Source organism: Salvelinus alpinus, chromosome 3, assembly GCF_045679555.1.
Source record: "Salvelinus alpinus chromosome 3, SLU_Salpinus.1, whole genome shotgun sequence".
NCBI classification, from domain to species: Eukaryota; Metazoa; Chordata; class Actinopteri; order Salmoniformes; family Salmonidae; genus Salvelinus; species Salvelinus alpinus.
The window spans coordinates 92,255,671-92,281,783 of NC_092088.1; the positions used below are offsets into that span (position 1 = coordinate 92,255,671).

The 26,113-nt window shown below is 43.1% G+C and overlaps 3 protein-coding genes across 3 annotated transcripts in view; all 3 read right to left on the bottom strand.

The window, feature by feature from the left end:
- The window catches only part of LOC139571525 (uncharacterized), a 157,950-nt gene that overhangs the window by 38,182 nt on the left and 93,655 nt on the right, over positions 1-26,113 (bottom strand). The gene's annotated exons all lie outside the window — the stretch shown is intronic.
- On the bottom strand, positions 14,584-22,654 carry LOC139569664 (aftiphilin-like). Its single transcript, XM_071391072.1, has 9 exons — positions 22,412-22,654; positions 21,820-22,154; positions 21,545-21,671; positions 20,805-20,861; positions 20,651-20,675; positions 19,786-19,886; positions 18,805-18,874; positions 16,404-16,500; positions 14,584-16,125 (listed from the first exon to the last, which is right to left on the bottom strand). Exons 1-9 carry the CDS (start codon positions 22,652-22,654, stop codon positions 15,975-15,977), a joined length of 1,206 nt encoding a protein of 401 aa, XP_071247173.1. The 3' UTR covers positions 14,584-15,974.
- Positions 22,875-23,992, bottom strand: LOC139571524 (uncharacterized). Its single transcript, XM_071394491.1, has 2 exons — positions 23,520-23,992; positions 22,875-23,346 (listed from the first exon to the last, which is right to left on the bottom strand). The coding sequence occupies exons 1-2, from the start codon at positions 23,956-23,958 to the stop codon at positions 23,090-23,092; spliced, it is 696 nt and encodes a 231-aa protein (XP_071250592.1). The 5' UTR covers positions 23,959-23,992; the 3' UTR covers positions 22,875-23,089.

The following is a 26,113-nucleotide window of genomic DNA, read 5'->3' on the forward strand; positions in this document are numbered from 1 at the left end:
AGCTGTATTAAGATGAACGTTCTGCCTAAGATGATGTTGTCACGTTCTGACCATAGTTCTTGTGTGTTTTGCTTGTTTTAGTGTTGGTCAGGACGTGAGCTGGGTGGGCATTCTATGTTGTGTGTCTAGTTTGTCTGTTTCTATGTTTGGCCTAATATGGTTCCCAATCAGAGGCAGGTGTTTTGTGTTGAGTCTGATTGGGAATCATATATAGGTGGCTTGTTGTGTGTTGGGATTTTGTGGGTGGTTGTTTCCTGTCTCTGTGTTTTCTCTGCACCAGCTAGGACTGTATCGGTTTGCCACATTTTGTTATTTTGTAATTGTTAAGTGTTCATGTTTATCGTCATTATTAAATATGTTGAGCACAAGCTACGCTGCGTCTTGGTCCGATCCCTGCTACACCTCCTCTTCTCTTGAAGAGAAGGAAGGCTGCCGTTACAGATGTACCTATTTCAATCTTTACCCATATCCCTACAATCCCTTAACAAGACCATAAAACAATTTGTATTGAACCATAATACTCCAAGAGTGAGCCTGGACAAATTAACATGGGATTATAGTCTAGGAGGTCTCCGCCTACCAGCGCAAATAAGATGAATTTCAGTCTTATGTGAAACTGAACCAGCCCCTTCTTGGACTCAGATGGAAATGTTTACTCTTAATGAAGAGGTTGGGAGTAATATTATCTACAAGTGGAACCCCAAGACTATATCAACAAAACCATCAACTTAGTAAGATCTTGGTATGAAAGAAGCATCTCAAGGTCCTGGAGTGGCCTAGCCAGTCTCCAGACCTGAACCCAATCGAAAATCTTTGGAGGGAGCTGAAAGTCCGTATTGCCCAGCGACAGCCCCGAAACCTGAAGGAGCTGGAGAAGGTCTGTATGGAGGAGTGGGCCAAAATCCCTGCTGCAGTGTGTGCAAACCTGGTCAAGAACTACAGGAAACGTATGATCTCTGTAATTGCAAACAAAGGTTTCTGTACCAAATATTAAGTGCTGCTTTTCTGATGTATCAAATACTTATGTCATGCAATAAAATGCTAATTAATTACTTAAAAATCATACAATGTGATTTTCTGGATTTTTGTTTTAGATTCCGTCTCGCACAGTTGAAGTCTACCTATGATAAAAAATTACAGACATCTACATGCTTTGTAAGTAGGAAAACCTGCAAAATCGGCAGTGTATCAAATACTTGTTCTCCCCACTGTAGATGTAACCCTGAAATATCAGAAATGTGTTTTAGATGTGGAACAACAGCAGGCACTTTTTTGCATTCTACTTGGCAGTGTACTAAATTTGAAGCCTTCTGGCATGATGATTGTGACACCCTGGCCTTTATTATGGAGGTCCCTTTCCCACTTGACCCTGAAATATGCCTTCTGGGTAACTTCACAAATCTGAAGTTGAGGAATAACTTCAACATCAAATTTATAGAAAATCGCCCCTGAAAGAAAATGTGTTGCATTGACATGGAAATCAGATTCTCCTCTCCCAATTACAAGATGGCTCTCTGAAATGAATAAGTGTATTCCTATGGAGAAGAGTACGCATTAATCAATTAAGTAAGAAAAATTCAACTACTTGAAGGGCAACCCTTCCTGGACTATATGTAAACTCTTCCATTGCGGTTGGTGGATGTGAGCTTGTAGATCGATGTAACTACAGTGGGGCAAAAAAGTATTTAGTCAGCCACCAATTGTGCAAGTTCTCCCACTTAAAAAGATGAGAGAGGCCTTTAATTTTCATCATAGGTACACTTCAACTATACAGACAAAATGAGAATAAAAATCCAGAAAATCACATTGTAGGATTTTTAATGAATTTATTTGCAAATTATGGTGGAAAATAAGTATTTGGTCAATAACAAAAGTTTATCTCAATACATTGTTATATACCCTTTGTTGGCAATAACAGAGGTCAAACGTTTTCTGTAAGTCTTCACAAGGTTTTCACACACTGTTGCTGGTATTTTGGCCCATTCCTCCATGCAGATCTCCTCAAGAGCAGCGATGTTTTGGGGCTGTTGCTAGGCAACACGGACTTTCAACTCCCTCCAAAGATTTTCTATGGGGTTGAGATCTGGAGACTGGCTAGGCCACTCCAGGACCTTGAAATGCTTCTTACGAAGCCACTCCTTCGTTGCCCGGGCGGTGTGTTTGGGATCATTGTCATGCTGAAAGACCCAGCCACGTTTCATCTTCAATGCCCTTGCTGATGGAAGGAGGTTTTCACTCAATCTCACAATACATGGCCCCATTCATTCTTTCCTTTACACGGATCAGTCGCCCTGGTCCCTTTGCAGAAAAACAGCCCCAAAGCATGATGTTTCCACCCCCATGCTTCACAGTAGGTATGGTGTTCTTTGGATGCAACTCAGCATTCTTTGTCCTCCAAACACGACGAGTTGAGTTTTTACCAAAAAAGTTATATTTTGGTTTCATCTGACCATATGACATTCTCCCAATCTTCTTCTGGATCATCCAAATGCTCTCTAGCAAACTTCAGACGGGCCTGGACATGTACTGGCTTAAGCAGGGGGACACGTCTGGCACTGCAGGACTTGAGTCCCTGGCGGCGTAGTGTGTTACTGATGGTAGGCTTTGTTACTTTGGTCCCAGCTCTCTGCAGGTCATTCACTAGGTCCGCCCGTGTGGTTCTGGGATTTTTGCTCACCGTTGTTGTGATCATTTTGACCCCACGGGGTGAGATCTTGCGTGGAGCCCAAGATCGAGGGAGATTATCAGTGGTCTTGTATGTCTTCCATTTCCTAATAATTGCTCCAACAGTTGATTTCTTCAAACCAAGCTGCTTACCTATTGCAGATTCAGTCTTCCCAGCCTGGTGCAGGTCTACAATTTTGTTTCTGGTGTCCTTTGACAGCTCTTTGGTCTTGGCCATAGTGGAGTTTGGAGTGTGACTGTTTGAGGTTGTGGACATGTGTCTTTTATACTGATAACAAGTTCAAACAGGTGCCATTAATGCAGGTGCCATTAATGCAGGTAATGAGTGGAGGACAGAGGAGCCTCTTAAAGATGAAGTTACAGGTCTGTGAGAGCCAGAAATCTTGCTTGTTTGTAGGTGACCAAATACTTATTTTTCTCATCTTTTTAAGTGGGAGAACTTGCACAATTGGTGGCTGACTAAATACTTTATTGTCTCTCTGTAATGTACTGTTTGTATTGCTTTGTGTCTATGTTGGTCTCTCTTGTCATTTGTCTTATTTAGTCATTATTAGTATTATTACTATTCTAATTTATTTTGTAATTTTTCATTGTTTAATAAATGTTTAATTTTTGGGGGTGGGGAGGGTTGAATTACCTTTTGTCGTAGTACTTACTCTTGCTGTATTGTATTGTTCTGTTGTTGAATGATAATAATTATTAAAAAATAAAATAATTACAACTAAAACACCATCAACAACCAGGAAGTCATGAGTGCCTTTGTCGTCTCTGGCTTGGAGATAAGCAGCCTTCATGACAGCAGTTTTGTTGAAATCCTTGCAGTTTTCACACAGAGGGAAATCCCTGTAACTAAGGACAACATTCCTACCAGCGATGGCTGGTGGGATGAGCTATAGGAGGATGGGCTCATTGTAATGGCTGGAGTGGAATCAATGGAATGGAGTCCAACATGAGATTTTCCATGTGGTTTCCACAAGCAATAACATCTGCTAAATATGTGTATGGGACCAATCAAATTTGATTTGATATGATTGATGTTTGATACCGTTCCATTAATTCCATTCCAGGTATTACAATGAGCCTGTCCTCCTATAGCTCCTCCCACCGATTCCTAACCAGACAGATGTGAACCAATGGCCATATTTGGAAAAGGTGCGTCTCAAGCAGATTGATTCTGAAGTTGTATTGTATTGCTGACAAACGTACCTCAGGCCATGGAGCCATGGATGGTCATTAACAGCCAAGAAGATGGCCCATACGCTGTGAAAACCACTCTGGTCTGGATTGTGAATGGGCTTCTAAAAAAGGGGAATGTCTCCACCTATGGGCGTTCTCACGTAATGACACACAGAATCTCTGGTAGAGCTGGAAGAGCTGCTGCAGAAACAGGTAAAGCATGATTTCCCAGAGCACCACCATGAGGAGCAGCTTGAAATATCAAGAGAAGATGATCTCTTTATGGAGCGTGTCTCTGTCAGTCAAGCTGGTGGGTGTCCACAATAGAAAATGCCAACTACTGAGGAATGAGGATGCTGAATTTCCCAACAACTGCTGTGAGGCAGTACAGCGTGCTCTCAACTTGAAACGGAAAGAATAACTAGTCCTGTAAGGACTATACCAACTTCATGGCAGACATCCTGGACAAAGGCTTTGCAGTGATGGTGCCAATAGACTTACAGAATGACAGCAGCAAGAGAGTTTGGTATATTCCTCACCACAGAGTATATCATCCCAAGAAGCACAATCTGAGGGTGGTAGTAGGCTGTGGAGCCACCTAACAAGAGACATCACTGAATGCTCAGCTTCTACAGGGGCCAGACTTGACAAACCATATCATTGGTGTTTTGTCCAGATTCCACCAAGAGCCTGTTGCCTTCATGACATATATTGAAGTCATGTTCCACCAGTTGAGAGTTCCAGAGCAGAATACAGACCTGAGATATCTCTGGATTTTCTCTGGACTTACTCAGGACCGCACATCCATGTGTTCTAAAGGAGGCTTTAGACTGTACAAATGGATCAGTCAAGTTGTTATTGCCTCTATTCCTGAAGAGGAGAAAGCAAAGGAGATAAAGGATCTGGACTGGGATCAGGACATGCTACCAGTAGAAAGAGCCCTTGGAGTACAATGGTGCCCCGAATCAGACTCAATAAAGTTACAAATATCCATTCAGGACAGACCACTTACCAGAAGAGGCTTTCTATCTATGGTGGGTTCTGTTTACGACCCGCTCAGTTAACTATGCTAATAACTCGCTAACTATCAAAGAATATATGCACATACTCTGATCTGCACTGATCTGAAAAGCGCATTCATTGCTGGATGATTAAAACGTTTTCAGGTACTTTTGGCAGATGGGCAGGGACTCTGCTGTCCTAGCTTCAGGGGGAAGCTGGTTCCACCATTGGGGTGCCAGAATAGAGAAGAGCTTGGATTGAGCTGAGCGGGAGCTGCCCTCCCTCCGGAGGAGGGCCAAGAGACCAGAGGTGGCAGGACGGAGTGCTCGGGTTGGGGTGTAGGGTTTGCTCATAGCCTGACGGTAGGGAGGGGCAGTTCCTCTTGCTGCTACGTAGGCAAGCAGCATGATCTTGTAGTGGACGCAAGATTAGACTGGAAGCCAGTGGAATGTGATGAGGAGCGGGTTGACATGGGAGATCTTGGGAAGGTTGAAAACCTGGCGGGCTGTAACATTCTGGATAAATTGCAGGGGTTTCATGGCACAAGCAGAGAGCCCAGCCAACAGCGATTTCTATTAGTCAAGATGGGAGATGCCTGGATTAGGACCTGTGCTGCTTCCTCTGTGAGGTATGGTCATATGGATGTTGTAGAGCATGAACCTGCAGTAGCGAGTCACTGCTTTGATGTTTTCAGAGAACGACAGGTTGTTTTCCAGGTTCACGCCAAGGTTATTTGCACTCTGGGAGGGCGACACTGTGGAGTTGTCAATTGTGATGGACAGGTGTGAGGACCTCGCAGGTATGAGGCCTCGATGACACAAAGAAGAGCAGTCTCAGTTGAGTGACCCGTCCTGAAGCCTGACTGGTTAGGGTCAAGAAGATTGTTCTGAGAGCAATAACGAGAGAGTTAATCTGAGAGTTAAATCACTATTCGAGATTTGTGTTCCCTGTTTTGTGGTCACTTTGTAAGTGTGTCTGACGGCTGCATCACATACCTGGGGATTCAAGTTTTGAATTGGATTACGAATAGCCTTTATAAAATGGTTCACATAATTCTAGCAGAGATGATCTGAAGACACTACTTACCCTTCTCCTTCCAGAGGTTACCTGTAAACATGTAGAGTAGATGGAAGACAGTGAGAACATCATTAACATGAACACTAGTAGATGTAGTCTCTCTCTGGGACTCCTTGTCTCATATCAATGTTCCAACATCAGAAGGAACATCTTCAATGTGCTCAAAATAACCTTCTTAAAATGTTTTCCTACTTGAAGTCGGTAAATTAAAGAAAATTTTACCTTTGTGGTTCAATTATGTAATCAAAGTGATGATCTGAAGACAGTACTTACTATTCTCCTTCCAGTGGTCCTCTGTAAATATGTAGAGTAGATGGAAGACAGTGAGAACATCATTAACATGAACACTAGTAGATGTAGTCTCTCTGGGACTCCTTGTCTCATATCAATGTTCCAACATCAGATACAAGTTAGGGGACATTAATATGAACAACATGATGTGTTTCTACTTCACTAGAAGTTACATCTATAGAAGAGACATTGGTTTATATAATGTTATCAATGTGATGATTTAAAGACACAACCTACCTCTCACCCTCTTGAGTTTATCTGTAAACATGTAGAGTAGATGGAAGACAGTGAGAACATCATTAACATGAACACTAGAAGATGGAGTCTCTCTCTCTGGGACTCCTTGGTCAGGGATTCAATTCAATGTGCGTTAAACGACAGGGCACTTCAGTTGACAATGCACTTTTTAAAGGCATTTTCCACCGGCATTCACGGAGAACACATTCATGTTAAACACTGCACATGTGGACTCAAGAATTGTTATAATGCGCCTTGAATTGAATCCCAGCTCTTGTCTCGTACCACTGTTCCAACATCAGAGGGAACATCTTCAATGTGCTCAGCAACTAAAAAAGACTTAAAATGCTTCAAACAATTATTGCAAAGTGAAGATCTGACGACACTACTTACCTCTCACCCTCTTGAGTTTATCTGTAAACATGTAGAGTAGATGAAGACAGTGAGAACATCATTAACATGAACACTAGTAGATGTTGTCTCTCTCTGGGACTCCTTGTCTCATATCAATGTTCCAACATCAGAAGGAACATCTTATATATGCCAAGAATAGCCTTCTTAAAATTGTTTCTTACTTAGTCTGTAAATTAGAGAATATTAGATTAAAATCAGTCATCAGTGTCAACATGTTAATCACCTGCAGATTGAAATCAGTCATCAGTGTTAACATGTTAATCACCTGCAGGTTAAAATCAGTCATCAGTGTTAACATGTTAATCACCTGCAGGTTAAAATCAGTCATCAGTGTTAACATGTTAATCACCTGCAGGTGTAGTATATTATCCTGTATCCATAGAATACAACCACTGTGAATGTGGTGAGGATGAAAAAGCAATGCAGACATTTCATTCCAACAATTCAATGTTCATATCATCTCTCAATTACCTTTCGTATTATGTATGCAGTAGATAGTCAGAGCTAACCCAATCACAGTGACGGCTCCCAGACAGCATAACACAATGAAGGATATTCTCCATGGGGTTGTGTCAAATAACTCACCTAAGACACACACATAATCACACATCAACAACAGGGTTTGGTACTAATACTACCACACTGTCACGTTCCTGACCTTGTTTTCCTTTTGTATAGTTGTGTTTAGTGGGTCAGGACGTGAGCTGGGTGGGCAGTCTGTGTTGTTTGTTCTTTGTTAAGTGTCAGTGTTAATTGACCTTGTATGGCTCTCAATCAGAGGCAGGTGTTTGACGTTTCCTCTGATTGAGAACCATATATAGGTAGGTTGTTTCACATTGTTTGTTGTGGGTGGTTGTCTTCCGTGTCTGTGTATGTTGCACCACACGGGACTGTTTCGTTTTTTCGTTCGTGTATGTAGTCTGTTCCTGTTCGTGCGTTCTTCGAATATTGTAAGTTCTCAAGTCCAAGTCTGTCTACATCGTTTATTTGTTTTGTAGTTTGTTGAAGTAGTTTCGTGTTTCGTCTTTACTTTAATAAACATTATGTCCACATTTCACGCTGCGCTTTTGTCCAATCCCTACTCCTCCTCTTCAGACGAAGAGGAGGAGAACGACCGTTACACACACATCATTACACATCAACAACAGGGTTTGGTACTAATACTACCAACCAAAGCCTTTGGTTAAAACACATACTGGACATTAACACATCAATATCTCCAGTGTTTCATATCTAAATAATATTATGTTGTTTCTCACTAGGGAGGTGAACCTCTGTCTCCATCTTCTCATTGAGCCGGCTCTGTTGGACTCTGCAGGTAAAGCGGTTGGTGTCAGTCTCCTGGACAATGACATGTTGTTTGACTCTGTAGAATCCCTTGAAGTCTCTGTGTGTCTCAGGAGGTCCAGCAGAGAGATGGACTCCTTTACTGTCCAGCCACACCAGCTCAGGCTGAGGGTGCCAGCCTTCTGATTCACACAGCAGACCCATCCCTCCATCTATGTGTCCCTCAATAGACACCACTGGCTTGGATCCTACAGCTACAGACACACAGATAGACTGGATGTTAACTGGTGACAGGCTGTGAACAAATAGACACATACTGTATCCAGTAATATGAAGGAAAGAGGTGATGTCATTGTACTGTAGTTAGATTATTACATTAACATGGAAATAAACCTCACCTTTAACGAGGACTTGAATAGTGAAATCATCATACCAGTTCTTTGACTGAATTAAGCATTTGTAACGTCCCTCATCAGTGCCTTGTACCCTGGTCAGTTTCAAAGAGGTGTTTCCCCTCCAGAGTTCCTCTTTAAACAGTGACGTTCTTCCTATGTAGGAGGGAATCTGATCATCATGTATGATTTTGTGGTTTTGGTAACGAAAGACAAGACCGTCTAAGAAGTCCAGGTTCAGCCAGTCCACTCTCATGTCCTCAGCACTGATGTTGGGTTTGAGGTAACAGGGCAGAATGATGTCATCACCAGCCACAGCAACAATGGGATCAGTTGGACCAAGAACCTCAAACCTCTCTGAAGAGAACAGACAGATTAACAGTTTCAATAGTTTAAAGTGTTATCCTCTGTCATCTGCACTGATCTGAAATACACTGTAGTATATATAGTAGTACTAGACACTGTAGTATATATAGTAGTACTAGACACTGTAGTATATATATAGTAGTACTATAAACTGTAGTATATATAGTAGTACTAGACACTGTAGTATATATAGTAGTACTAGACACTGTAGTATATATAGTAGTACTATACTACTATACACTGTAGTATATATAGGAGTACTATACTACTATACACTGTAGTATATATAGGAGTACTATAGGGTGGATGCCTACAGAAGAGTTGGATTCACCCTTAGTTTAGTTTTTACATCAGTGCAGAGGAAGGAAAGGAGACTAGGAGAGGAATCCACCTTAGGTTATGCACCTTAACACTACACAAGCAACTAAAGACACAATGAGATAATATTAATCACACACACACACACACACACACACACACACACACACACACACACACACACACACACACACACACACACACACACACACACACACACACACACACACACACCAGTGCAGATGAAGGAAAGGAGACTAGGAGAGGAAATCACCTTAGGCCATGCACCCTAAAGGGATCTCCACAGTTTACACAATGGAGCCGACAGACAACAGTAGTGGAACTATCTAGACAGAGAAGCAAAAGGACCTCCGCCGGCTACGTTTGATTAGACTGTGTAGAACCCTTAAGACCACAATAGTGACTAAAGACACAATGAGATCATATTAATCACACACACAGAGGTATTGAAGGCAGTGAGATATTAAATGTGTATTCCACTGTACCAGAGCCTGCTGTGTGTAGGAGATGTAGAAGAATCAGACAGTCTAGTTGAGCCACCTTCATTCCTGAAGACAATTACATTCATCATAAAGAGAAAGACTAACATAACTTGAAACCAGGAAAGCAATACTGTAGCATTAATTCTACAATAACAATGGATAACATAATAACACATTTCAAAAGACAACTAGCTGATCCATTTACCTGGTTGAATCGGTCCTATTGAGGCACTGCAGTCTGATAAATGTACTAGTGTTCTGTGATCAAACTATTGTGATGTGATCAAACTACCTTCTTGTTCTTTCTATTCCTTGGAACAAGAACCTGTTCAACTGCATCGCTGCACACAACTGTTGCATAGTGAGCTCAGAATCAGATAACATGAGAGTGAACTGTGGTGGTACATTTTGGTTGTGGATTCCAAGCCTGGCTGATGTCGGGACCACGTGACACAGAGAGGTCTATAACCCAAGCAAAACATATTATAGTTTACTTAAATCTGTGCCACTCCATTTATATAGTATGATATGTTTCTGTTTGGTTACATTACTAGACTAGATGTAACTTAGTAAACATAAATCATACATACATAAATCATACATAAAACATAAATCCACTCAAATTAGTATAAGTTACGTTTGGTATGGTCACATAAGACATGTGGTTATTTAAGGCAGAACTGAAAGGAGGGTGGTTGGTCGAGGTGGACGTATAACGTAAACATCAAGTGTAATAATCTAGTGTTAACGTGTTTATATCTCACCACGGACAAACACACGTTCACACTCATGTACCTCTTCTAAATCATTTCCATTTGAATGTGCATTAAAAGGAACAGCCAAGGAGCGCAAGGCTTTCAAGCCTTTCTATAGGCTCTTTTTATTTTATTTTTATTTCACCTTTATTTAACCAGGTAAACTAGTTGAGAACAAGTTCTCATTTATAACTGCGACCTGGCCAAGATAAAGCAAAGCAGTGCAACACAAACAACAACACAGAGTTACACATGGAATAAACAAACATACAGTCAATAACACAATAGAAAAAAAAGAAAGTCTATATACAGTGTGTGCAAATGGCTTGAGGAGGTAAGGCAATAAATGGGCCATAGTAGCGAAGGAATGACAATTTAGCAGATTAACACTGGAGTGATAGATGAGCAGATGATGATGTGCAAGTAGAGATACTGGTGTGCAAAAGAGCAGAGAAGTAAATAAAAACAATATGGGGATGAGGTAGGTAGATTGGTTGGGCTATTTACAGATGGGCTATGTACAGCTGCAGGGAACGGTTAGCTGCTCGGATAGCTGATGTTTAAAGTTAGTGAGGGAAATGTAAGTCTCCAGCTTCAGCGATTTTTGCAATTCGTTCCAGTCACTGGCAGCAGAGAACTGGAAGGAAAGGCGGTCAAAGGAGGTTTTAGCTTTGGGGATGACCAGTGAGATATACCTGCTGGAGCACGTGCTACGGGTGGGTGTTGTTATCGTGACCAGTGAGCTGAGATAAGGCGGAGCTTTACCTAGCATAGATTTATAGACGACCTGGAGCCAGTGGGTCTGGCGACGAATATGTAGCGAGGGCCAGACGACTAGAGCATACAGTACGCAGTAGTGGGTGGTATAAGGGGCTTTGGTAACAAAACGGATGGAACTGTGATAGATTGCATCAAGTTTGCTGAGTAGAGTATTGGAAGCTATTTTGTAGATGACATCGCCGAAGTCGAGGATCGGTAGGATAGTCAGTTTTATGAGGGTAAGTTTGGCGGCGTGAGTGAAGGAGGCTTTGTTGCGAAATAGAAAGCCAATTCTAGATTTGATTTTGGATTTGGATTAGAGATGTTTAATATGAGTCTGGAAGGAGAGTTTACAGTCTAGCCAGACACCTAGGTATTTGTAGTTGTCCACATATTCTAGGTCAGAACCGTCCAGGGTAGTGATGCTAGTCGGACGGGCAGGTGCCGGCAGCAATCGGTTGAAAACTAGCGTTTAAGAGCAGTTGGAGGCCACGGAAGGAGTGTTGTATGGCATTGAAGGTCGTTTGGAGGTTAGTAAACACAGTGTCCAAAGAAGGGCCAGATGTATACAGAATGGTGTCGTCAGCGTAGAGGTGGATCAGGGAATCACCCGCAGCAAGAACGACATCGTTGATATATACTTTAATGTCTTGTGTTTTTCCATATGAAGTCCCTTACATTTTACAGTCCATAGTTTTCCTCCACACCAGTGAACCATAGGTCACATTCATTTCATATCTTTAGAATGTGCAAAGCCATCCTGGAAAATGTATACAGGCAGCGGGAACAAGTGTGAGAAACTGTCACAAACCTGGTTAAATAGGTCTGGACTGGGGAGGCCAACCCACCTCTCCAGTCTGTCCAGTAGGACATCATGGTCAACAGTGTCAAATGCAGCACTTAAATCTAAGAGTACAAGGCCAGAGAGCTCTTTGGCATCTGTGTTGGCTCTAAGATCATTTACCTAGTTAACTAAGGCTGTCTCTGTGCTGTGGTGGGCACGAAAACCAGATTGGAGCACGTCGCCATCCACATCGACGGGTGTGCAGTTGAGCAGGTCGAGAGCTTCAAGTTCCTTGGTGTCCTAATCACTAAAGACTTAAAATGGTCCAAACACACACATACAGTTGTGAAGAAGGCGTGACAGTGCCTCTTCCCCCTCAGGTGGTTGAAAAAGTTTGGTATGGGCCCTCAAATCCTTAATAAGTTATACAGCTGTACCATTCAGAGCATTTTGACTGGCTGGTTGGACCCTGTATATAGTATGGTATTGAACTGACCCTGTAAATAGTATGGTATTGAACTGACCCTGTAAATAGTATGGTATTGAACTGACCCTGTAAATAGTATGGTATTGAACTGACCCTGTATATAGTATGGTATTGAACTGACCCTGTATATAGTATGGTATTGAACTGACCCTGTATATAGTATGGTATTGAACTGACCCTGTATATAGTATGGCATTGAACTGACCCTGTATATAGTATGGTATTGAACTGACCCTTTATATAGTATGGTATTGAACTGACCCTGTATATAGTATGGTATTGAACTGACCCTGTATATAGAATGGTATTAACTGACCCTGTATATAGTATGGTATTAACTGACCCTGTATATAGTATGGTATTGAACTGACCCTGTATATAGTATGGTATTGAACTGACCCTGTATATAGTATGGTATTGAACTGACCCTGTATATAGTATGGTATTGAACTGACACTGTATATAGTATGGTATTGAACTTACCCTGTATATAGTATGGTATTAACTGACCGTGTTTATAGTATGGTATTGAACTGACCCTGTATATAGTATGGTATTGAACTGACCCTGTATATAGTATGGTACTGGAACTGACCCTGTATATAGTATGGTACTAACTGACCCTGTATATAGTATGGTATTGAACTGACCCTGTATATAGTATGGTATTAAACTGACCCTGTATATAGTATGGTACTGGAACTGACCCTGTATATAGTATGGTATTGAACTGACGCTGTATATAGTATGGTATTGTTCTGCTTGTTGTGGCAGGATTTCAAACAAGCAGTTCATTCCTCAAAACCCACATATGTCATGAGTTAAACCAGTTGTGCACGCAGTGGGCCAACATTCCTGCACAGCGATGTGAAAGACTGATCAACAACTACAGGAAGCATTTGGTTGCAGTCGTCGGCGCTAATGGTGGCACAACCACTTACTGAGTGTAAGGCAGCAATTGGGTGTTGCATAACTGTTAGATAAATAAAATTAGTAGACTATACTTTTTTCATATATATTTGTAAACTCAGGTTTCCTTTATATAATATTAGGTTTTGGTTGAAGATCTGATTACATTCAGTATTAAAAATATGCAAAAACATAGAAAATCATTAAGGGGGCAAATACTTTTCAGAGCACTGTAGGTACATTACCCACCACTAAAGACACACAGACTGTAGGTACATTACCCACCACTAAAGACACACAGACTGTAGGTAATTACCCACCACTAAAGACACACAGACTGTAGGTACATTACCCACCACTAAAGACACACAGACTGTAGGTACATTACCCACCACTAAAGACACACAGACTGTAGGTACATTACCCACCACTAAAGACACACAGACTGTAGGTACATTACCCACCACTAAAGACACACAGACTGTAGGTACATTACCCACCACTAAAGAGACACAGACTGTAGGTACATTACCCACCACTAAAGACACACAGACTGTAGGTACATTACCCACCACTAAAGACACACAGACTGTAGGTACATTACCCACCACTAAAGACACAGACTGTAGGTACATTACCCACCACTAAAGACACACAGACTGTAGGTACATTACCCACCACTAAAGACACACAGACTGTAGGTACATTACCCACCACTAAAGACACAGACTTTAGGTACATTACCCACCACTAAAGAGACACAGACTGTAGGTACATTACCCACCACTAAAGACACACAGACTGTAGGTACATTACCCACCACTAAAGACACACAGACTGTAGGTACATTACCCACCACTAAAGACACACAGACTGTAGGTACATTACCCACCACTAAAGACACACAGACTGTAGGTATATTACCCACCACTAAAGACACACAGACTGTAGGTACATTACCCATCATAATAGACACAGACTGTAGGTACAAATAGTAAAAAGGTTGTTTGAGCATTTTGACGATTTAACAAGAGAGAGCAGAGGTCAGAGAGCAGAGGTCATCCTGTGTGGTTGGGATGATCACTGGTTGTAAGCGCCTGTAACACCTGACATTCACAGAGTACAAAACCACACACACACATTCATGTAACCCTTCTTAAATAGATTTTTATTTGTATGTACACTAAAATAAATAGCTACATTCACACTAGTTTAAAAAGACCCCAAGACATGTATTGAAACCTTTCCATTGGCTCTTTAGCCTTTTTCCATAGGAAGTCCCTTACATTTTACAGTCCATAGTTTTCCTCCACAGATCTTATTGTTCAGCACCAGTTAACTATAGGTTACATTAATTTATTATCTTTAGAATGTGCAAAGGCATCCTGGAAAATGTATACAGGCAGCGAGAACAAGTGTGAGAAACTGTCCACAAACCCAAATATCAAGCACACACTCTTTACCTGTGAGCACCACCATATGATCCTTAAAGGGGCAATCTGGGATTCAAGCAACTAAATGGCCGCCGGCTACTTTCTTTTGGTAAACAGCTGAGGGATGGAGCTGGAGAAATTAAACCACTCAAATTCAAAGATGAAGCAAGGATGGATGCAAGGATTGACCAGCCACAAGATCAAAATGATAGTTTAACCATGTTCTGAAGCTATACAGCGTTACTTACTAATTACATTGTTTACAAGCAATGTAGTGAAACAAGCTGATCATTTGGGTTCTGATTGGGGTAAGACTGAGCTCATGAGGCATTTATACGTTAAATTCTTTAACAATCAATGGCTATTTATCATTCATTTAAAGGTAAAAAAAATGTATGTACCAATACTGGATTGCCCCTTTAATGGCAGAGCATCTGAACACACAGGACTGTGTTTCCCCCTCGACACTAATCAGAAACTGTAGGGTTCTGGAGGCCCTATTCATTAAGACTTGTGGTATTATATTCTTTAACAGTAGTTAACCCCATGATGATAGGCTTTGTCCCAAATGGCACTCTATCCCCGATGTAGTGCACTACTTTTCACCAGGTCCCATATTGCTCTGGTCAATAATAGTACACTATATAGGGAATAGGGTGCCATTTAAGAGGAAATCACACTAGATCAACAACACAAACATATATCATATAAATATTGTTAGAACCAATCTGTTATTTAAATATTAAATACAATATATTTCCTATGGATTTATGATGAATTCACATGAATAACTATTCACACATTAAGAATAAATACATGAAGATAAAATGTCCATCTTGAAAAGAGAAACAGGAAATTGATCTAATACCACTGGGGGAACGAGGCAGATGACTGGAGGTAAAAGTGGATCAGTCTTAGACCTCAACCACCGTGTCACAACATCAATACACCAATACATTCAGAACAGAAGACTAACTACAGTATTTCACCATATTACTGATGATCAACATTCTGACTTTGCATTAATGTTCAATCTAGCTTTGAAGAGGAGAAGTCTTCTGTGTTTGTGTGTGTGCATCCATCCATGTGTATGTGTGCATCACTCTAGCAGTGTACCAGAGCCAGCGGCTGGTGTGAGGGTGATGGGGAACATTAGGACCTTAGCCTTCATGAAGGACAGGTCAGCCAGCCCACAAATCACCCTGGCTGCCTCCTCACTCAGCTCATCCTCCTCATCCCTATGGGGTTTCCTGACACAAACACACACATTAAGATGGGAAAAACAAAGATGCGACATTTGATTGCAGGTGAGTTTCCCCTCTTTCCATGCAAAGCTCTTTCAGACCTGGTAAAGCACGATATAAATCCAATCGATTATGCTTGATTAGCAATTATTGATCTCTACGTGTGTGTGTGTGTGTGTGTGTGTGTGTGTGTGTGTGTGTGTGTGTGTGTGTGTGTGTGTGTGTGTGTGTGTGTGTGTGTGTGTGTGTGTGTGTGTGTGTGTGTGTGTGTGTGTCAGTCTGACCTGGTGGAGGTAGTGGTGTTCTCCATAGTAGACATGAGGTGGTTCAGGGTGTCTGCTGGACGGCTGCTGGTGTCACTGGCTAGTTCTGGATCCACCACTTCACACACACACACACACACACACACACAATACATTTACACACACACACAATACATATGTACACACACATTGTACCTGTGTTTAGAGTCCAAAACAAAAAGACCACCATAGCACTTCTGTCCTTGGTCCAAATAAAGGTGTACAAACTACTAGCAAGTGGTGAAGAAACCATCAAGCATTTGGTCTTTCAACACAGTGGGTGTCAGTATAGAGCTGGAGTAAGAATCTACAGAACAGAGGAAAGCAGCATAGAGTTGGATAGAGGGCTCTTCCTTACATCTTTGCCATCCTGGCTTCTGTGACAGCATGGGCAGCAATAGAGGGCTCTCTCCATTTTATTTAAATGAGTTAATTTACAGTCGGTAAACAAACTGAAAGGGTTTGCATACAGCCTCCTGGAGTGTATTGTCTGAACAGGCATTAAGGCCAAGGTGGGTGATTTACAGCCACATCCAGGTATGGAAAGTTTGCTCAGGAGTATAATTCATTGGCAGATCCTTCCTGCTGACCTGGATGGAATTCTGTGATCCTTACTTATCCTATAGAAATTCCCACCCAGTTGACTGCTTCCTTATGGTGAACGGCCTCAATGGCACTGCTGGTGTTAAACCAGGATGTGTTACATCTATCCATGTCTATGGAGGAAAGTAGTCAGTGGTGAAAGAACAGCCAGAGAAAACCAAGAGGCAGGACAGCTCAGATAGGTGTAATATATTAGAAAGAGGTTTATTCACGTATTTACAACAGTGTTTATTGCAACCACACTGAAAGAACCTTAAAGCATATCATTGGTTGGGGGAATCTAAAAATAAAAACATATTCAAGCTAAATCAAATTGTTTTTTTGCAGATAGTGTTTATATATCACAGTGATTGTAAAGATCAGTTTCAGTTTACTGAATACATATGTCCTCTTTATTTTACAAAGAAAATGAAAAGTAAAGATACAGAAGAATATAAGAAAACACAGAATAGCAGCTTAAACAGAAAACAGTAAGAGGATCCTGGCTTTCTCTATCCTGGCTTTCTCTATCCTGGGTACCAGTAAGAGGATCCTGGCTTTCTCTATCCTGGGTACTAGTAAGAGGATCCTGTCTTTCTCTATCCTGTCTTTCTCTATTCTGGGTACTAGTAAGAGGATCCTGGCTTTCTCTATCCTGGGTACCAGTAAGAGGATCCCGTATTTCTCTAGCCTGGGTACTAGTAAGAGGATCCTGGCTTTCTCTAGCCTGGGTGCTAGTAAGAGGATCCTGGCTTTCTCTAGCCTGGGTACTAGTAAGAGGATCCTGGCTTTCTCTAGCCTGGGTACTAGTAAGAGGATCCTGGCTTTCTCTATCCTGGGTACCAGTAAGAGGATCCTGGCTTTCTCTATCCTGGGTACAAATAAGAGGATCCTTGCTTTCTCTAGCCTGGGTACCAGTAAGAGGATCCTGGCTTTCTCTATCCTGGGTAACAGTAAGAGGATCCTGGCTTTCTCTAGCCTGGGTACTAGTAAGAGGATCCTGGCTTTCTCTATCCTGGGTACCAGTAAGAGGATCCTGGCTTTCTCTAGTCTGGATACCAGTCTTTTTGTGCTAATATTCCACTTCATGTCATGCCAAACATAATTTTTGGCATATGACAAAGTACAAGGAGTGGAATGTTAGTACAGAACAGGTCTGGATTTCAGGCTTTTTCACATGAGCTTATTTCTACTACAACCAACATGCAGCTACTGGGGGGATTCCCTTTAGGCTATGACCACACATTCATCTATATGGCTTGACTTGTCTTTGCCCCATTCCCTCCACTAATACTGAAAGATCTCTCGCCCAGTGCAATAAGAAACAGTGTTTGGATCAGTGATGAAGGGTAACAAGTGAGAAACCTCATCAGCATCACTCTATACAGGGCAGATGAGGTAGCCGGTTAAGTTAGACATATAGAGAGAGCCTTGGGATTCCACAGTACAAGATACAATTAAAGGGAAAGACAGTCATGAAAATGAGTAGTACCATCTAGAGGGAGACATCAATGTGAAGAGAGGAGCAGAGGGGAGAGGGAGAGTGATAGGGACTATGTTCCAAAGTCCACACTTGCAAACCATTTACTTAGAATGCATGTCCAACACATTGCTTCATTATAAATGGTAGTCTAGTATGTCCAACACATTGCTTCATTATAAATGGTAGTCTAGTCTCCTGGTGTGGGCATTAGAACCAAAGAGTAAAACAGGAGTCAGGTAGCAGCAGTCGGAGGGGGAGAGTGTGTACAGCAGCCTCATCTCCAGCCTTGTAGGTAGGGGGCTCAGTGGGAGGACGTACCATCCAGACGGTTGACGCCAAGGCCACTGCTGCTCCAGTCAAACTGGGACCAAGGCTGGGGGGCCCCCTGCTGGCGGAAGGAACAAACTGTAGTGAGGCTCAGCAGTGTGACTTCTATTCAACACAGTCTCTTGAAGGACCATACTCACAAAAGCACACCAGACAAAGGAGTGCTGATCTAGAATCAGGGACCCCTGGTTCTTGTTATCATATTCATTATGAGTTAAAAGACTAAACTGATCCTAGATCAGCACTCCTACTCCAAGATGCTTTGTGAATATGGCCAGGTCTTCGTGATGGATAGACAGCACAGAGGAATTGGGAGTTAGTCTAGGGTCAGATATTGTAATTATCCTCCTAATGCTAAGGTTAGGATCTGCTGTAAGGATATCTGATCCTAGGTCAGAGTTTAGGGTTAACTTCATTATCGAAGGGGGTGTAAAATAGTGCCAAATGTTGCCCTGTTTGTGTACACTGAGTCACAGGCTGTCTGGAAACATTACCAACTGTCACATCCTAGCCACAGGCTGTCTGGAAACATTACCAACTGTCAAATCCTAGCAACAGACTGTCTGGAAACATTACCAACTGTCAAATCCTAGCCACAGACTGTCTGGAAACGTTACCAACTGTCACATCCTAGCCTCTTCTGTCCTCAATTCAAGGAAAATAACTATTCTTTCCTCTCTCAAATTTAATTGGATGAGAGGATCCAAGGTACCTCCTCTCAGACCTCCTCCAATGAGCTTTGTGAAAAGGGTGAGGCATTGAGGAAACAAAGACGGAGGAGAGTTTAACAGTTGGTAACATGTTCACACACAGCCATGGTGTTGCTGTAGTTCCGTGGTGAAGTTTCCCCTAGGTACAGATCTAGGATCTGCTTTACCTCTCCCAGTTCTCACTGTAACCATTAGGAGGGAAATGATAAACTGACCACGTATCAGCATCTAGGACAACTTCACCCTACACCTGTTTCTGTACCTGTATTGACAAGGTGGTGGTGGTTTCCTGTGACCCAGGAAGTGCTTGTGCTGTGGCAGCAGTCTTCTCCGCAGCTGCTCTCAGTGGCTCTTTGGTGGGCTCTAAATCAAATCAAAGTTTATTTGTCACATGCGCCGAATACAACAGGTGTAGACCTTACAGTGAAATGCTTACTTACAGGCTCTAACCAATAGTGCAAAAAAGGTGTTAGGTGAACAATAGGTAAGTAAAGAAATAAAACAAGTTTGGAAATACTACTAGAGAGAGGGACAGGGCGAGAGAGAGGGGGGGGTAACAGGAGAGAAGGAGAGATGTGAGAGCGATAGGGAATAAAAGGTGAAGGGGAAAGGGAGAGGGAGAGGGAGAGGGAGAGGGAGAGGCTGTCACGGGCCGTGTGGCGAGACGGACCAAGGCGCAGCGTGAGTTGAGTTCCATATCTTTAATAAACAGTGAACACCTTAAGTATGATCCCCAATTAGAGACAACGATAATCAGCTGCCTCTAATTGGGAACCATACTCAATCCCAAACATAGAAACAAAATTACTAGAACACCCCTAATCACGGGCGTGACAGAGGCAGAGAAAGAAAGCTCACCATGAAACACCTGGCAATACTTGGCACAAGGCATTTGGAATACATGTCACATGATGAAAGGTTTGGAGAGGGAGAAAGCAATATGGCCAACAGTCGAGTCATCATCGTATTACTTTACACCTACCCAGTAGTTTCAGATGTGAACATTAAGGGGCTATCAGCATACAAGGCTAAGGTAAGGTAGCCTGGTCCCAGATCTGTTTGTGCTATCATGTCAACTCCTGGTCATGTTTGGCATAACAAGGAGTGGCATGACAGAACAAACTGACTGGTACACATGCTTAGGGGGAGGATCTAGGGACAGAAATGGAACTAGGGCCACCATGGACTGTGTCCATATGGGCCCTGGTCTAAAGTAGTGCACTATACAGGGAACAGGGTTCCATTTGTGACACAGAACAGTATCTCCATCAGTCCACTCACCAGGCCGGCTGCAAACACAGGAACGATGACAGGCTGCTTTCTCTGACCAGTGAACAACTGTGGAGGAGAGACAGAATCAGAAATCACCAAGTAACTTTACATGTAGCAGGAATTCAAGCTGGTGAAACGGTGCTGCTTTTACACAAATAAACTGAATATACAGACAGAATAACATTATATTATAGATGAAGAATTGACATATAATCCACATACAGTATGTACACTATAGATACAGCAACAACAGAAGACTTCTACATAGTAAAGGGGATATATAGACACATTTACAGTAGATGATGTACAATATGGAATTATAGGGAGGGAGGGGCTTACGGACAGACAGACAGACAGACAGACAGACAGACAGACAGACAGACAGACAGACAGACAGACAGACAGACAGACAGACAGACAGACAGACAGACAGACAGACAGACAGACAGACAGACAGACAGACAGACAGACAGACAGACACACACATGACTTACTACATCATTGATGTTGTTGTTGTCAAAGACAGATGGCTTCATGTTTTATTTAGTTATGTTTCTCTAATGGAAAGTCCTTCATTGAGCACTATATATGTAGATGTTATAAAGTAATGTGAAATGCCATCTATCCATTTTCTTACTGTTGTTTACATCTGCTGTTATTCTGTTGAGGAGGCTGTGGCTCACTCTGCTACGCATGGAGCCATTCACATAATTACAGAGTGTGGCTTTAAACTGAAAAGAGGCCGTTACCATGTTCCTGGTGTCCATCCCCAGACAGCGGAGCAGGGCCCTGTTGCTATGGGAACCGCCCCACTGGAATCCCAGGCCCACGGCATCGTGGAGGTCCTGAGGCTGCCGCCACGCGCCCCTAGGAACCCTGGGTAAAGCCAACAAGGAGGCGGTCACATACAGCAGAGTAGTGCTTTGGCCAGCCTCCAATGCTATCTGCTGTTATTCCACTGAACCATCATCCTCATCATCGCTATAATCATCATCATCATCATCACCACTAGATGTTCTCTCACCAGTGTATAGTGTGGTTGAGCCCCTTCGTCTCCTCTTCCTCAGGCTGTGTGTCTAGAGTCTCTAGCAGAGCCCTGAGGCTGAGTACCTTCAACACCTCAACCCCACTGTCCTCCTCCACCACAGTCTCCTCCTCTTCCACCACAGTCTCCTTCTCCTCCACCACAGTCTCCTCCTCCTCCACCACAGTCTCCTCCCTCTCCTGATCCAGTTCTGGGACTGCCACTGCAGGGAAGCTGGTCTGTAGGACTCTCTGTAGCCGGATAGACAGGGAGGCCTGAATGGGAGAGACAGGGCTTGTTTGAGATCTAGTACAGAGCAGTCTACTACATTGTAATCAAACACAATTCATGGGAAAGATTTTTAAACTAACTATGTCCATCGACCTGATTTTGAAGCAAAAATAAGTCTGTCAGGAACTGCCTTATTCCAGCAAACTCATTTTAGTGTGAACAACCTCTAGGAGCAACCTCTAGGAGCAACCTCTAGGAGCAACCTCTAGGGAGCAACCTCTAGGGAGCAACCTCTAGGGAGCAACCTCTAGGGAGCAACCTCTAGGGAGCAACCTCTAGGGAGCAACCTCTAGGGAGCAACCTCCAGGGGAGCAGAGTGGAAGTCTGTAAAGCTGTCGCTGAGGGGAAGGTCTCCCTGTCCAACCTCCTCCCCACACGCCTGGGTCGGACCTGGGTCCTCAGAATAGTCCTGGTCAAAGTCACCAAAGCCCTCCTGTGTCCTGGACTCCGATTGGTTGAAGTCAGCAAAGTCCTCCTGGCTAGGGAAGGATCCAGCATCCCTGAAGTTTCCAAAGTCCTCTTCTTCATCTTCCTCCTCCACCATCTTTGTCTCGGTCTCCTCCCTGAGGTCACTCTGCTGCACCTCCTCTTTCTCCTTCTCCTCCTCCCCTATTGACGAGGGAGTGAAGACCGTCTCGCCAAAGTCCCCAAACTCCTCCAAAGCGTCTGGCGACACAGCCTCACCAGAGGAGGCAAACTCCTCACTCCCTGACCCACTGACTGTGTTGGGGAGAGGAGAGACGCTGTCCTCGGTTTCGCTCTCCTTATCTTCCTCCTCCTCCTCCTCCTCCCTCCTCCCTCCCAGTTCTGGGTCCTGTGTAAGCGTGCTATCCCTGTTGATGCTGGGTGCCCTCTCCCCAGGCTCCCCCAGCCCCTCACCCCTAGCACAGAGCACCTCTGTGGTGGCTAAGAAGCCAGAGTCCTGAGGGTGGCCCCCTAGCTCACAGTGTTCCTGGACTTCAGTGCAGTCCCTGTCCCCTTACTGTGCTAAACATTGAGAGTCAGGCCCGCCAGGCTCTATTCTGGCCCGCTGCTCTATGTCCTTCTGGACCGAGTGTGCATTGCAGAAACCTTTGGTTAGGTTTGTCCCTTCCATCCTGCCGTCCTTCCTGTGCTCCGTACTGTGAGTGAAGCCGCAGCACCAGGGTTCCAGCTCCATCTCTGGCTCGGCGAACGCAGAGAAGTCTGCAAACCCCTGCTCGTGGCTGAGGGAGCCTAGGCCAGCTGGTACAAGACCTGTGGTGAATTAATTAATACATTTTATTGGAACGTATTTAAAATACATATAGAGATGCCTCAGCCATTTGAGTACAACAGTACATATTAAAAATGATCGAGCATTAAAAACACAATACAACAAAAACCTCACTAACAACTCCATGACAGCCCTATGGGACTAAAGTTGTTACCTGCAGACATAGTTCCCTGGTGATGCCGCTTGGTAAACCCATTGGTGAGAGGGAGGTCAGGGAGGTTGCAATGACAGGGCTGCCCTTTGACCTCCAACACCGGCCAAACCCTGCCAACCTCTGAGGTCCCAGTATTAGCGGGCTGTGATTGGTCCACCACCGGCGCCCGTGGCTTCTTCAGGTCGTCAGCTGCTCTGAACTGTTTCGAGATTCCGTTGCTATGGGTAGTTCCGGCGAAAGAGGAGGAGTTACTAACACTAAAGCGCACCGTTGATGGGATTGGGGATGCGGGGTCTGTTGTGGAGGGACACGGCTGGTTGGATGGCATTGCCACACCCCCAGAGAAATCCCCAAACTCGTCATCGTCCTCCTCTCCCCCTGATTCGTCGTCCAGCGGAGGGGGGGAGGAGGAGTATATTGGCATCACTTCCTGTTCCATGGGAGAGCTCTCCTGGCTGAAGGCCTCATAGATCTGGAGAGAGAACACACAGACAGGTTGAGTACTACTAGAAGACAGGTTGAGTACTACTAGAAGACAGGTTGAGTACTACTAGAAGACAGGTTGAGTACTACTAGAAGACAGCCTGAATGTTCAATCAATCAAATAAATGTGGTGGTGGGAGAAAAATAAAAGGAAGGTCTTGTTCTACATAGCCATATGTCATTATTAACAGACAGTAGACCTTGTTCTACATAGCCATATGTCATTATTAACAGACAGTAGGTCTTGTTCTACATAGCCATATGTCATTATTAACAGACAGTAGGCCTTGTTCTACATAGCCATATGTCATTATTAACAGACAGTAGGTCTTGTTCTACATAGCCATATGTCATTATTAACAGACAGTAGGCCTTGTTCTACATAGCCATATGCCAATATTAACAGACAGTAGACCTTGTTCTACATAGCCATATGTCATTATTAACAGACAGTAGGCCTTGTTCTACATAGCCATATGTCATTATTAACAGACAGTAGGTCTTGTTCTACATAGCCATATGTCATTATTAACAGACAGTAGGCCTTGTTCTACATAGCCATATGTCATTATTAACAGACAGTAGGCCTTGTTCTACATAGCCATATGTCATTATTAACAGATAGTAGGGCCTTGTTCCACATAGCCATATGTCAATATTAACAGACAGTAGGCCTTGTTCTACATAGCCATATGTCATTATTAACAGACAGTAGGCCTTGTTCCACATAGCCATATGTCATTATTAACAGACAGTAGGCCTTGTTCTACATAGCCATATGTCATTATTAACAGACAGTAGGCCTTGTTCCACATAGCCATATGTCAATATTAACAGACAGTAGGCCTTGTTCTACATAGCCATATGTCATTATTAACAGACAGTAGGCCTTGTTCCACATAGCCATATGTCATTATTAACAGACAGTAGGCCTTGTTCTACATAGCCATATGTCATTATTAACAGACAGTAGGCCTTGTTCTACATAGCCATATGACATTATTAACAGACAGTAGGCCTTGTTCTACATAGCCATATGTCATTATTAACAGACAGTAGGCCTTGTTCTACATAGCCATATGTCATTATTAACAGACAGTAGGCCTTGTTCCAAATAATATTGACATATGGCTCTGCAGAAAAATACCTACTGTCTGTTTATATTGACATATGACTATGCAGAACAAGGCCTACTGTCTGTCAATATGAAGAATAAAAAAAAAAGAGAGAACCTTTCAAACTTGTTTGAAAAAAGTGTTGAAAAAAACACTTTGGCTACTCAGACATCAACTGTAATCATGTCACCCAAGTGTATGATTGAGTCCCAAATTGCACCTTACTCCCTATATTGTCAAATCTCATTTTGTTTGTCACATGCGCCGAATACAACAGGTGTAGACCTTACAGTGAAATGCTTACCTACAAGCCTTTAACCAACAATGCAGTTAAGAAAAAATAAGTGAGGTAAAAAATTGATAAGTAAAAAATAAAAGTAACAAATAATTAAAGAGCAGCAGTAAAATAACAATAGCGGGGCTATATACAGGAGGTACCGATACAGAGTCAATGTGGAGGCTATATACAGGGGTAATGGTACAGAGTCAATGTGCGGGGGCACCGGGTAGTCGAGGAAATATGTACATGTAGGTAGAGTTAAAGTGACTTATGCATTGATAATAATAGAGAGTAGCAGCAGCGTAAAAGAGTCTTATGGCTTGGGGGGTAGAAGCTGTTTAGAAGCCTCTTGGACCTAGACTTGGCACTCCGATACCGCTTGCCGTGCGGTAGCAGAGAGAACCGTCTATGACTAGGGTGCTGGAGACTTTGACAATTTTTAGGGGCTTCCTCTGACACTCCCTGGTATAGAGGTCCTGGATGGCAGGAAGCTTAGAGGTCCTGGGTGGCAGGAAGCTTGGCCCCAGTGATGTACTGGGCCGTACGCACTACCCTCTGTAGTGCCTTGCGGTCAGAGGCCGAGCAGTTGCCATACCAGGCAGTGATGCAACCAGTCAGGATGCTCTCGATGGTGCTGTTGCATAACCTTTTGAGGATCTGTGGACCCATGCCAAATCTTTTCAGTCTCCTGAGGGGGAATAGGTTTTGTCGTGCCC

What these genes read in the sequence shown, in the direction of transcription:
- LOC139569664 (XM_071391072.1), bottom strand. Translation starts at nt 22,654, where the DNA reads ATGGTGGAGGAGGAAGATGAAGAAGAGGACTTTGGAAACTTCAGGGAT. An exon ending in CTGTGTTTGCAGCCGGCCTG is followed by an intron (nt 20,676 to 20,804) that starts GTGAGTGGACTG and finishes TTCTGTCCCTAG; the next exon opens with ATCCTCCCCCTAAGCATGTG. An exon ending in CCCCCTAAGCATGTGTACCA is followed by an intron (nt 19,887 to 20,650) that starts GTCAGTTTGTTC and finishes GATTTGATTTAG; the next exon opens with AGCCCACCAAAGAGCCACTG.
- LOC139571524 (XM_071394491.1), bottom strand. Translation starts at nt 23,958, where the DNA reads ATGGAACAGGAAGTGATGCCAATATACTCCTCCTCCCCCCCTCCGCTG. An exon ending in CCAGGGAACTATGTCTGCAG is followed by an intron (nt 23,347 to 23,519) that starts GTAACAACTTTA and finishes AATTCACCACAG; the next exon opens with GTCTTGTACCAGCTGGCCTA.